The 13,186-nt window shown below is 36.6% G+C and overlaps 1 protein-coding gene across 4 annotated transcripts in view; it reads left to right on the top strand.

Annotated features, from left to right (window-relative positions):
- The window catches only part of Rasal2 (RAS protein activator like 2), a 346,050-nt gene that overhangs the window by 159,649 nt on the left and 173,215 nt on the right, over positions 1-13,186 (top strand). For all 4 annotated transcript variants that reach the window (XM_026388446.2, XM_026388445.2, XM_026388444.2 and 1 more), the window contains exon 2: positions 388-515. In XM_026388446.2, coding sequence (XP_026244231.2) covers positions 388-515 — 128 coding nt within the window. The remainder of the gene's footprint in view (positions 1-387; positions 516-13,186) is intronic.

Genomic DNA, 13,186 nt, shown 5'->3' with positions numbered 1-13,186 from the left:
AAACTGTTTTTAAGACAGTCTGCCAGTAACTGTACTCTCAGTTCTGGACTAGAAAACCAGTATATTTCATTCTCAAAGTGGAAATGTTACATGTTTATCTTCCTCCCATAGACTACACACTATATCTTTTGTTCTTACCTTTGAATCTTTTTACTTTGAATAATACCAATTTAGCTCTGAAGCAACTTTGCATTATTTTAGCGTTTGTACAGTGTAATTACTGTATCAAGTTTGTACTAACAGTTTTTCTCACAGTGTTTCAGCCATCTTCTCTGCAGATTGTAGGGCAAATTTTTGTGTATAAGTTTTTTTTCCTTCTAAGAGGCAAAAGACTCACCTTTATTAATTTGACATTGAAGAATCTTGTTTTTCTGTTTTGTTACACAGATGTGAAAGGACCACCCACTCATCGTCTGTCTTGTGGTCAGTCACCCTATACTGAGACCACAACATGGGAGCGGAAGTACTGCATCCTCACAGACAGTCAGTTGGTGTTGCTCAACAAGGAGAAGGAGGTGAGATAGAAAGCTACTTCCCTTTTCTAAGCAAATGCCTGAAACTTACGTAGCTTTGATTTTTGTTTTGATAAATTACATTATATAAATAGGGGCTCTTGCAATTGTAGACTGTGGATAATAAGTTAACCTATTTTCTTTTTGTTTAAATCATGTGAAGATAATCAGTATTGACAGGACTAAAAAGTTCCTAAGAATTAGTAAATGTCATAGTGAAGTGCTATTGCCATGAAGGAGTGAGTTCCACAAGATAGTGCTGAATTTTCACTAAGGAACAGTAAAAGAGATAGTAAGTTGAGAAATTTGGAATGAGGAGTATTAGATAGTTTAGACCTGTCCCTGCAAATGCCCCCCTCTAGGAACCACTGGAAATTATATCTTTCTAACTCCTAACAAAAATAGTTATCATACTCAGTCTATTAATTAAAAGAAGTTTAACAGTTTACAGAGGCATGGTCAGCATAAGGGACATATCAAAGGGTGGTGAGGTATCTATGAATGAACAGTAGAAAGCTGGTATAACCCCAGACCTTCAGGGAAAGGGAGGGGTTTCTGGACAACAGAGAATTGTAGTTGTCTGAGAGACTGCAAGATAGTTGTGGTGTTTACACAAAAAAGAACACAGCCTTTATCAGAACTCAAATGGCCACCAAGAAAGAAAGAAGAGAGAATAAACCTTAACTCTCTTCTGCTGCTTTCTGATTTTTTTGCAATTGTCCCTGTTGGCCAAATCTAACTTGTAGGCAGGAGAAGATTGCTTTGTTATGTTCTATGGAGGTCAGTTTCATATAGCACATAATTAAGGGAACAAAGGATTGGGAGAGTAGCATAAGTCTAGAGAGGCAGGCAGAATTTAACCTTCACAGACATCAAGTTTTAGGGACACTTTCTGTTCCTCTTGAATTTATACTACTAGTACTTTACTCCTCAAACTATTATAGTGTATATGTTCTTCCATATCCAAATAATTCTATTTGCCTATTGGTGATTAATATCACTCTGGTTTTGTATGGACATAAAATAATTTGTCTCCACTACATAAAAACAGTGACTATGATCTTGAAAAAAGAAGAGGCATAATGGGCAGGAAAGAGAAGAAAATACTTGATTTAAAAAGGAGATTGATTGCCAAAAATATATAAATAACTAGAAAGATGTAGGTAGAATATACATTCAGTAAGTCATTCTTCCTAAAAAGTGTGTTTGGAAGAAGCAGTGAATAAGAAAATTTTCTTAATTCTCATTTGTGAATTCCTACCCTCCTTTTCTTATCTCTTATTCATCTTTCCCTGTGTCTTTTCTTCTCTTATTGAGTATGTTTTAATTTGGTAATGGCAAGGTAATAACAATGAAGCAGTTCTAGTTTGTTCTCATATTTTAATAGGCAGTGCTTGCTTAAAAGGGCCCAGCTAATGTAACTCCACGAAGAACTTGCTTATTCTTTTATTCTACTCATTGAAAAACATCTCTTCCTTTTGTTACCATCTCTGTACCCATGACCCTTTTCCAGAATTTGAATATTATATTTAATTTTATTAAAATAATTTAATAAAGACCAGCCTTTTTTAGAACAGTTTTATATGTGTTGCTGTTGAGTGGATACATAATAAAAATTGGTCAAGTGAATGAATGTTAGTATAGAAAATTTCTTATTATCTAATTTGAATATGCACATAATTTAAAATATTCATTTATACAAACCTGTCAGCAAACTTTCATCGGCTCTCTTAACAAGGAATGTTACAAACAAATCATTTGTCATTCCCTACCCCTTACCAACTATTGTGGTTTAGGTATTAGGTGTCCCCAAAAGCTCATGTGTGCAACAATACAAGAAGGTTTGGAGGTGAAATGATTAGATTATGAGAGCCTTAATCCAAACAGTGAATTAATCCCCTGATGGAAGTAACTGGGTAGTAACTGAATGCAAGTATGGTGTGATAAGAGGAGGTGGTCATTGGGGGTGTGCTTTTGGAGTAGACATTTTGTATCTGGCGACTGGAGTTCCTCTCTGCTTCCTCATCCTAATGTCTTGAGCCACTTTTCTTCATCACACCTTTCTGCCATGCTGTTCTGCTTCACCTCAAACCCCAGCTGTCTATGGACTGAGACCTCTGAAACCAATAGCCCCTAAATAAGCTTTTCCTCCAGAAATTATTCTTCTCAGGTCTTTTGGTCGAAACAACAAAAAGCTGAGTAAAACATCCACATTTTTTTTTTTTTTTTTTTTTTTAGTTTAGTGCTGTAGCTTAAGAATAGATAGAAGAACATCAAGAAGTATCCCTTTTCCAGAACTGAGATATAATCCATTGATTGAATATTCCTGGCCAATTGAGTCACCTAGGCCAAGGCCCCTATTTTTCTTCTAAAATAACTGTCCATGATAAATAATTTTCTGAAACAGTCTCTTATATACTTTAATCCTCTTTTGTGCCAATTTTTATAAGTAGCCCTAAATACCTGAAAACCATTATACCAGATACTTCATTCTCTCTCTGATTCTCTGTATTTCCCCTTCTGATGCTGTCTTCCACTCATCTTTCCCCACCTCTTGAAACCCTTTACTGTGCCTACTGTCACTCAAGGACCATCCTTTGAGCAAAATCAGCTGTTTCTTCTGTAATGCCAGATTCCTGGGACCCCAATAGACCTCTAGGAGCCGAATCCGATGCAAACACACAAGAGTCTTTATTGCAAGCTTGAGCCTGGACTCACAACCGTTCCTGATGCAGTGGTCCCAGGGAGTGAGTCCTGGTTTTTTTTTGTTCAGTGAGATTTTATAGGTTTTTGGGGGGATACTGTATGCGTTACAACATCACACAGCAAATCATTCCACACTGCAGGAAAGTCAAACAACTCTTAACATTGATTGGCACATTCACTGGCGGGAACAAGTTAGGTAAGAGGTGATTGGTTAGTACAAGAAGGGAATTCCTTTGAACTGATTGGTTTAGAGGAGTGTGTGTGCTAAACTACATGGTTTCCCAACATCCCAACATGTTATCAACCACCAAAAACTACTGGGGGGTCATCTGGCATCCCAGGTATTTTCCCTGTCTCATGCTGATTGGTGGTTGTGGTGGTGGGGGTGGTGGGGGGTGTTGGTTTTAAGTCCTCACCTAGCATAACTGAGTTACTTAGTCAGGGACACCTGGCACCCACAGATGTCTCCTGTTTGCAAACAAACAACTCAGCAGGGTGGTTATGTGCCTAGGAGTGCTCTGTGGGTTTTTCCAAGGACAAGGGTCACGCCCCCTTCCTTGAACAGGCTTTGAGGTAGAAGCTGTTTTCAAAAATGGAGTCACATCAGTTTCTCACTTCTACTTCTTCTCTGGAGGGGTTCCTTAAATTTGTGATCTCATAAGAACCAAAATGTTTCCTAATGTTACTATCTTTCATGAAGTCCTGTGGAAGTGTGGCTGATATTTTCCCCATAACTCTTACACCATGCTGCCTGGACTAGGTATTATCTTCTTTTATGGCTGCTTCCTGTCTGTTCTCCCTAAAATGCTCATACTCTGAATCTCATTTATTCTCCAATCCCCCTGCCTCATCTTGTCACTCCTCTATGTATTTTGGTCTTCTGCATCACTGTCATCTACACAGCTTAATTTTTATTTTTAAATATTTTTTTTAGTTGTAGATGGACACATTACCTTTATTTTACTTGTTTTTATTTTTATGTGGTGCCAGAGATTGAGCCCAGTGCCTCATGTATGCTAGGCAAGCTCTCTACCACTGAGCCACAACCTCGACTCCTACACAGCTTAATTTTTATGATCCCAATATCTGCAGAGATGAATCTTACAACACAGTTTCCTTCAACTGCTCCTCTAAGAATTTCCCTATTCCACCTTTTTGCTGTAAGTCCTTCATATTCTCAGTAGTATACATCTTACTCTCTGACCCACTCATTTCTTTCTAGCTCATTTTTTATTTCAATAATCTTTCCATCCTTCTGAGATCTATAGTCTCTTGATCCTATTACTTTCCTTCTTCTCATATCTCTCATTTCCTTTCTTTCCTCTTCATTCAGCCTGAATTCCAGAGTCAGTCATTTTAATTATTCCCTTGCATATTATTTCCTTGCCTTTCTCTTGCTTTATTTTCTTTATTTGGTTAAGTAATAGCTCAATTAAATCTTCTTCTTTTTAAAAGAATATTTATATTTTAGTTGTAGTTGGATACAATACCTTTATTTTATTTATTTATTTTTTATTTGGTGCTGAGGGTCAAACCCAGGGCCTCACATGTGCTCAGCAAGTGCTCTACCACTGAGCCACAACCCCAGCCCAAATCTTCTTTCTTGTTATGATCTGAATCTTAAACATCTCCCAAAGGCCAATATGCTAAAGGCTTATTGGGAAGTGGTAGAACCTTTAGTAGGTAGGGACTGGTAGAAGGAAATTAAGTTACTGGGAGTGTGCCCTTAAAGGGGACAGTGGGAACTTGGCCCCTCCTATCTCTCTTTGCTTCTTAGCCACCTATAGGTGAATAAGCTTCTACCATGCACCCCTGCCACCATCTACTGCCTTGCCACAAGCCCAGAAGCAATAGGGTCAAGTGACCATGAACTGAAACCTCTGCAACTGTGAGCCAAAATAAATCTTCCTCTTCATAAGCTGATTTATTTCGGGTATTTAGGTATTTATGTGAACTTTATCCCTGAAGCTTAATGTGTCTGGAGAAAAGCACACACATTGCTGACTGGTCTTTGAACTAATGGCTGCAAACTTCATTGGAACCCCCAGTGCTGCTTGGCAATCATAAAACATTTTCAATTACTGTCCCACCCTATTGGATTAGTGCTTCTCAATCTATCTATGGTAAAAGATCTCTTGGCCCTCCACCCTGCCTCATCATAATCAATAAAATGAATTGTAAAGAAAAGTGAAATAAAAAATACAAGCCTGAATGTTTTATTAGATTTAAGACATGAAATTCAATAAGTATATTCAGCATAACATAGGGAAAAAAGGAGTAGAATTACAAAAAAATAATAATTATTTGTGGAAAAAAGTCTATACTATGAAACAGATCTAATGATGATCCTAAGCGTGCTGCTTCTCTGTTTTTGTACTATTTTGTTTATCACAGCAAATCAAAACAGTTCACAGAACAGTATAGGATCTTGAACCACCCTCTGACAAGCACAGTACAGAATGGTTTTCTAAAGTGATTTTTTTATACCTTTCTCTCTTCAAACCTGTAATCCCATCTTTATTATCTTTACATAGAGCTGGTTACCTTGCTTATTGCTTCACTGAGAAAATTGAAGTACTCAGAAGAGAGCTTATCTACCATATCTACTCACCAGCAACTGTTTCCTTAAGTCTGATTTCCTTCTCCTCCTATGGTTGAAATTTCCACTGTCTTGGTCAGCCTCTCCCTTGTGCCCATCTATTCAAGGATATATCATTATTAATTCTTTCCAACCTTTTGTACATCTTTAATTTTTTGTCTCTATCAGATTATTCCTGTCAGCATACTATTGTATTGATCTAACCCACTGCCTCACCTGTGCTAAGCAGGTGCTCTACCACTGAGCTACAACTCCAGCCCCTCAAACCACACCACTCTGACACAGTTGCTCTTGTTAAGCTCACTAGTGACTTCCACATTATTAAATTCAAAGATAATTTCTCAGTTCTCATCTTATTTAATCTGTCAGGAGCATTTAATGTCACCCATCACTCATTCCTTTCCTTACATCACTTTCTTCACTTGGCTTTACATGACATCATGCTTTCTTAGTTTTCATCCTGCCTCTCTGACAGTTCCTCCTGAGTCTTTCCTACAGATTTTTCTTATTTTCTTCAGATCTTCATATGGGACCTAACTTCCTTGGGGATTTTATGACTTTTGGTATCTTCTAATGCTGATGATTTCTAATTTCTTAATGTACTCATCCCTCCTCTCTTCCCATTGCATATCTCCATTTGGATATGTGAGAGCCCTCTCCAACATGCCTTACATCCTCCAGTAAAGGTAAACTACCCTTCCAGGTTTCAAAGATCACTAATTCCCCCAACTCTTTTAATCCCAGACATACTGATTTCATCACTATTTCTTGAACACATCAGGCATGTTCCTGCCTCAGGTCTTTAGTTTTAGCTTTGCCTTCTGTTAGGAATGTTCTTCCTTCAGATATTTGCATAGCTACTTTCTCACCTCTTTTAACAGTTTGCTTCCATATCACCAACCTTCACTAACTTCCCTCACCTTAAATCACATATCTTCCCCTACATTCATCCAGAACATCTTTTTAAAAATATACTGTTATTTTTTATTGACATATAATAAGTTATGGGGTAAAGAGTAACATTTCAATACATGTATACAATGTGTCAGACTCTGCTGACCACTCTTTTATTTTCTGCATCTGTGAGATCAACTTTTTAGCTTCCATATATAAATGAGAACTTGCAGTGTTTGTGCATTTCTGTGCCTAATTTATTTCACATAACATAGGGTCCTCCATTTCCACCCATGTTGTTATAAATGACAAAATTTCACTTTTGTTTATAGCTGAGTAGTATTCCATTGCCCATGTTATATTTACCCATTCATGTGTCAATGGATACCTAGGTTTATTCCCTATCTTGGCTCTTATTAATAATTGCAATAAATATGTAAGAATAGGTGTCTCACAGACATCTTTGACTATGTACCTAGAAGTTGAATCCAGAACTTCTCACCTAATTGCCTGGCTCTGATTTTTTTATTGCATTTGCCACTTTTTAAAATGCTATATAAGTTATTTATTACGTTTATTGTCTCTCTCATACTGGAATGAAAGCTTTGGAGCAGAGATTTTGTTTTCTTCAATGATATTTCTCCTAGTACTTAGAACAGTTCCTGACACATAGTAAACTCTTAGTAAATTGAGGTGAATGAATTGAGACTAAATGAATGTTCCAAAAGCCAAATTATAAATTTTGATTCCAGAATGTCTGTTTCCGTAATATAAACTCGAGAGATCTGATCCATCTTTTCTTTCTGTGATAAGCTGTATTAATCAGTGTTCTATTACTATAATACCCGAGACAATCAATTTATTAAGACAAAAGGATTAGAGAGGTTTTCAAGATGGTGAAATAGAGGAGGTCGAATTCCTGGCTGCTCTGTGGAATGAACTAAGAAAGAAGACAGGTAGTTTCTCAGCAAGGTGGGTGAACAACAACAACAACAAAACAAACAAACCAGCAAAAAAAAAAACAACAACAACAACAACAAAAAAAAACTGGGTCCTTTACTGGAATTTAAAACTGGACACTCAAAGCAGATCAGGGACCCAGGAGGTTGGATATAATAAAATAAGGAAAAAATACCTGGCAGCATAGCTGCTGCCACAGCTGGACCAGAAACTCCAGCCAGAGAGGAGGTCCTTCCATGAGCATAGTGGAAGGATAAGGGAATTAAAGGAAACTGCATGTTTTGGGAGGCTAAGGCATGTTGGGTACTGAGCATTTAGAGATCAAGGACATTGCCTGGCATACCTGAAAGACAGACTGCACAATATCCATGTTGGGGAAAAGAAGTCACCATCTCTCCAGGCAGTGTTTGGAGGATAAAGGAAGAAACCATTTTTGCAGTCACTGTTCGAGGGGCCAGCAGCTGAGGGGGCCAATTCCTAGCAAACCTGAATTTGGCTCAAAATACAGGCCCAGTAAACACACAATAAAAAGAGGGGGAAAATAATCCATGAGACTCTTTTCTGCTGTTAAATGTGTGATTCCATCTTTATTTATTGAGCTTCATTATACATGCAGTATCATGGCCACAAAGATGCATAGTTTTTATTGGAGAACTTGAGGTAAATTAAAATTTATAACCATTTGATTCTAGACAGAAGTGGTACTAAATACCATTTGAATTATTCATTTTAAAATTGTTAATTTTATGTTATATGACTTTTATCTCAAAAGGTTTTTTGTTTGTTTGTTTTGCATAGTTTTTATTGGAGAACTTGAGGTAAATTAAAATTTATAACCATTTGATTCTAGACAGAAGTGGTACTAAATACCATTTGAATTATTCATTTTAAAATTGTTAATTTTATGTTATATGACTTTTATCTCAAAAGGTTTTTTGTTTGTTTGTTTGTTTGTTTTAAACCACAAAGGAAAGATTAAATGAGGGAGGCATTGCCTGGAATGGATTATGGGTGTGGAGTGGAGAATGCCAAAAAAGGTATTCGTAGAGAAATTAAGACTTGGTTCATGTCTTAAATGACAAAGGAGAAAAGAAGGGGAGGATACTGTGTGTATGTATACAGATACAAAGTCAAGAACCATATCTCTTTGGCAAATTGAAAGAATGTTGAGAGTTTTTGGAACATAGTTTATAAGAGGAAAAGGAAGAGCTAGCAAGACCAGATAATAAAGAACCTTGAAGGCCATAGTGAGGAATTTTTACTTTATTCTGGAAATGATTTGGACCATGCACATCATTTGAAACCATGCAAGGTATTTTCAGGGCAATGGCATCATCAGATTTGCTTCTTAGAAAAGTAATTGTGTTAATTATATAGAAAGATTAGTGGAAGAGAATGAAGGCAAATAGATGAATTTCCTAGCTTACTACAGTAAGCCAGTAAAGGAATGAGTTTACAAAAATAGTTAATGCCTAGAGATAAGTAGTTATTTTCTGCCATTATTAAACTGGTAAAATTAAAATTAAGTCTTTAGGAAAAGAAAATGTGAAGACATTTCTGTACTTGCTACTTGAATTATAAGTTTTATATCCTGTCAAATTTTGTTATAGGAAGAGAATAGACATTCATCTTTTATAGAAGGATCAAAATATGCTTTCTCTCTTCTACATTTCACCTACACTTAAGAATTATAAGGAATGTAACCCTTATCCTTAATTTCACAATGAATAATTTAGAATTTCTTGAAGAGTTTAAGGAGTTTCCTGATAAAATCATCTGAAAAGTCTGTTTCTAATCCTATTTAACTAATCATGGGGATGTTTTTGCTGTCAATTTAAGAGGGTTCAGTAAGGATTTAAGTTGACTCCTTAGACAGGTTCTGCTGGAATGTGAAAGGATTATACTAGTCTGATATGCCCCACCTATTATGTCAGTGTGTGGATCTTTTAATACTCTCTTTTAACTCTGCATGTTTCTTCTCAAACTGGAAAAAAAATGTTTGAGGGAAATACATAGAAAGAGTGTTAAATACACAAATTATAAATTTGGGAATGTAGCAGAAGGATAGTTCTGGTAGAATGCTGAAAGAGAAGTTTGCCAAGAGTGTCACCTTGAGAGATGACTCATTGGTTCAATAAATTAGTTCATGCAGATTGTACCAAATAGACATTGCTTATATGAAATATACCTCTCTGCTTGGGTACAAAGCAAAGGCCCCAACTGGCTTGGTGCCAACCGAGAGGGCATAGGAGGCAATTTGGGTTCCATTTTGCTTTTAAGAGATACAATTAAGTAAACTGGAAATTAGGGGTTTTGAGGGAAATGGTAGAGAAGACAAACATGAATTCCTCTCAGGTGCAGCCAATACAAAAATACAAAAGAAAGCTAAGTTTATGAGGTTTCCCTCCCACCCCTTCTCTCTCTTTTGGCTATAACAAGCAAAAAGGGTAAATTTGGCTTCATTTTCTTTTCTTGTTTATAACTACAGATTAAGCCCAGGGGTTCTCAACGACTGAGCCACATTCCTAGTGCCCCCCTTTTTTGTCATTTTTTTCATTTTTTTTTTTTTAAATTTTGAGACAAGCTCTCACTAAGTTGCTTAAGGTCTTGCTAAGTTGCTGAGGCTGACTTTGAACATGTGATTCTCCTGCCCTAGCTTCCTGAGCTGCTGGGATTACAGGCATATTTCACTGCACCTGGCTCCATTTTTCTTAATGTAAACTTTTGTTTCCATATTTAGAATTTTTAATGTGTCCACTAGTAGTTCAGACAAAAGGCAGTTCTAAAATGCTTTAAAACTTGTAATGAAGTTCTAAAATAACACTTTTTTTTCTTTTGAAAGGTGGTATTATACTTAGATATATTGATGAAAATAGCAGTTTGGCTTTGTGGAAACCACTGAAAATTAACTATTATTTATCTTAAGGTTAACTACTAGTGGCATATTTCATTGAGAACCACTTTCAAGTTAATCACCAAATGTATAATGTGTCCCTGTATGTGCATTTACTATGTTAGAAGTTGCAAAAAATAAGATATAGTTCTTCTTTCCTCTTTCTCCCCCACAACAAATGTAGCGGTGGAAATAAGACAGATAATTTAAATGTTACATTTAGTGAATAACACAAGTAAACTGGATAGTATAAGAGAAAGAAATCCATTTATTCTAAAAGAACCTTGCTCTAACTAAATATGTCATTTAGATGTTACTGGCAATGGAATATTGTGAAAGAAAGCTTAATAAAAGAAGGGATTTGATCAAATTTATATATTAGAAATATTTATCTATAGGACATATTAGAAGAGAGAGAAGTAGGAATAAAATGAGCCAATTAGAAGACTACCATTGATTTCAAGTCTAGAAATGATAGGGCCTTTCCTTTGCTTCCTGAATCGTGAATATCCTTGGATTTAAGCATGGTTATGATACATTTAGTGTTCTGTTTTACTTCTCTTCCTTAAGAGACTTTAGCTAAATTGATAATTCCCTGTTCAAATAAATAAATAAAGTTAGTTTTGTATGCTTACCATCTTTCTTGGCTATGTCACACTTTTTCCTTTGCCTTTAATGGCATCCATCTCAACCTATTGATTATTCATTCATTTGTGGGTTGGAGCTGTTTTAAAGTTTGGAGATTAGCTGATATTTTAGTCAGCTTTGCACTTCTGTGGCCAAAAGACCTGATAAGAACAACAGAGAGAAGATAAAGTCTATTTTGGCTCATGTCAATAGATAGCCAACTCCATAGCTCTGGGTCCAAGGGTGAGGCAGAATATTATGGTGGAAAAAAACAGCTCAGGACATGGAAAGCAGCTCCACTCTCTAGGGACAAAATTTAAACCCCAAATACACAGCCCCAGTGACTTACCTACTTCAGCCATACCTTAACTGCTCACAGTTACCATCCACTTAATCCATGTCCATGTATTAATCCACTGCTTATGTTACACCTTTCAAAATGTAATCATGAAAATTCTTGCATTGTCTCAGGTAAACTTTTGAGGGACACCACATATCCAAACCATCATAGCTGGTAAGATACAAACTCCTAACTCACATGGAATTAGTTGCATGTGAATAATTATAAATAATAAGTAGAATGACAGGGAGAGATGTCTTGTTGGAAGAAATAAAGGAAGTGTACCTTAACTTTGCCTGAGAGGATTGGTAAAAGGGAAAGTCCAAGAAGAGGCAATGTCTGTATTAACCTTAGGACAAATAGTTTCACCTGTTAGATGTAGAATAGAAAGAAAGTGAGGGACATTTCAGGCTGAGAGAATAAACTAAGCAATGGCAATAGACTCCCTGATAGGGGATATATTAGGAAAATGCAAACACTTTATGTTCCTAGACTGCAAAGTCTGAAGCTGAACACAAAGACAGCAACCAGGATGTGGAAAACCTGGTATACAGTGTTAGGGATCTTGTACTTTATAGGATAGTAGTTTTTTAATCTTTTGTTGTTGTTTGTTTTTTAACCAAAAGTACCTTTTCATTGTAGAAAAGCTTATACAGAAGCCCCAACAACAGATAAACTAAGAACTAAGAATTCTGGTTGAAGCAGAAAGGTATTTCTCTCCAGCCCCCATGAATATACCACTTTTTATATGAAAACTGCTTCTAGAATAAAGGAGAACCACTGAAGGGCTTTAAGCCTCAGGATGACATGATCATATTTGCATTTTGGAACTACGCTGATAAGTATGTAAAGAATGGGCTTAAGAAACAGAGCATTAGAGGCAGACACCATTGAAGAAAATGTTATAGGAGTTTGCATAAAAGTTCATAAGGAACTTTTGACTTAAGGATCTGTGATAGAGCAACAGGTACAAGACTACCCTTCCCTCTGTAAACAACAAGAAGAACAAAAACAGGTCAGCTCCTACCTCAACAAATGTATATTTTCAGGCATTGGTCTGTGGGTGCCCTAACACTATAGTGGTCACCATTGCCCTGTGTACCATTTTCTGACAGTAGCATAGGAATATGAAGTTCAAGAATAGTATAATGGTCCTAATATTGAGCTAAGGAGGCACAGAATTGAATGCTGCATCTGAAGGGGCTATAATTTGCTGGGCAGGAGACCAAGTAGTCTTTGACCAAGGTTTGAACTTCATATTTGCAGATGAATACTATGCAGGCTTTCAAGAAAATAACTGAAGGATTGAGAACAAAAAATAGACAAACTCCTGATAAAGGCCTGAGGCTTCTTTAAAACCTACAGCCCTGGCATCCACCTGAGATATCATTAAGATCATACCTCAGAAATGTAGAAATGGAGGTTTAGTAAATCTAAGTGATTCATTTAGGCTTCTATACTTAGTACAGGTGGCCAAGGATTGAAAGTGAATGGTTAAAGTGATCCTCAACTTGCCTGTCTATGTCTGTTATAAAGGAGACTTTGAGATGCTTAACCTTGATAGGAAGGAGAGAAAACAAGATCTCAAGGCAATGGCTCCCAACTGCAGTGAGCATCAGAGTCAGTTGGAGGCTTGGTTAAAGCACAAATTGCTG

Source organism: Urocitellus parryii, chromosome 9 (genome assembly GCF_045843805.1).
Source record: "Urocitellus parryii isolate mUroPar1 chromosome 9, mUroPar1.hap1, whole genome shotgun sequence".
Lineage (NCBI taxonomy): Eukaryota > Metazoa > Chordata > Mammalia > Rodentia > Sciuridae > Urocitellus > Urocitellus parryii.
The sequence above is the reverse complement of the archived record's forward strand: the minus strand, read 5'-3'. Positions and strand labels throughout refer to the sequence as shown.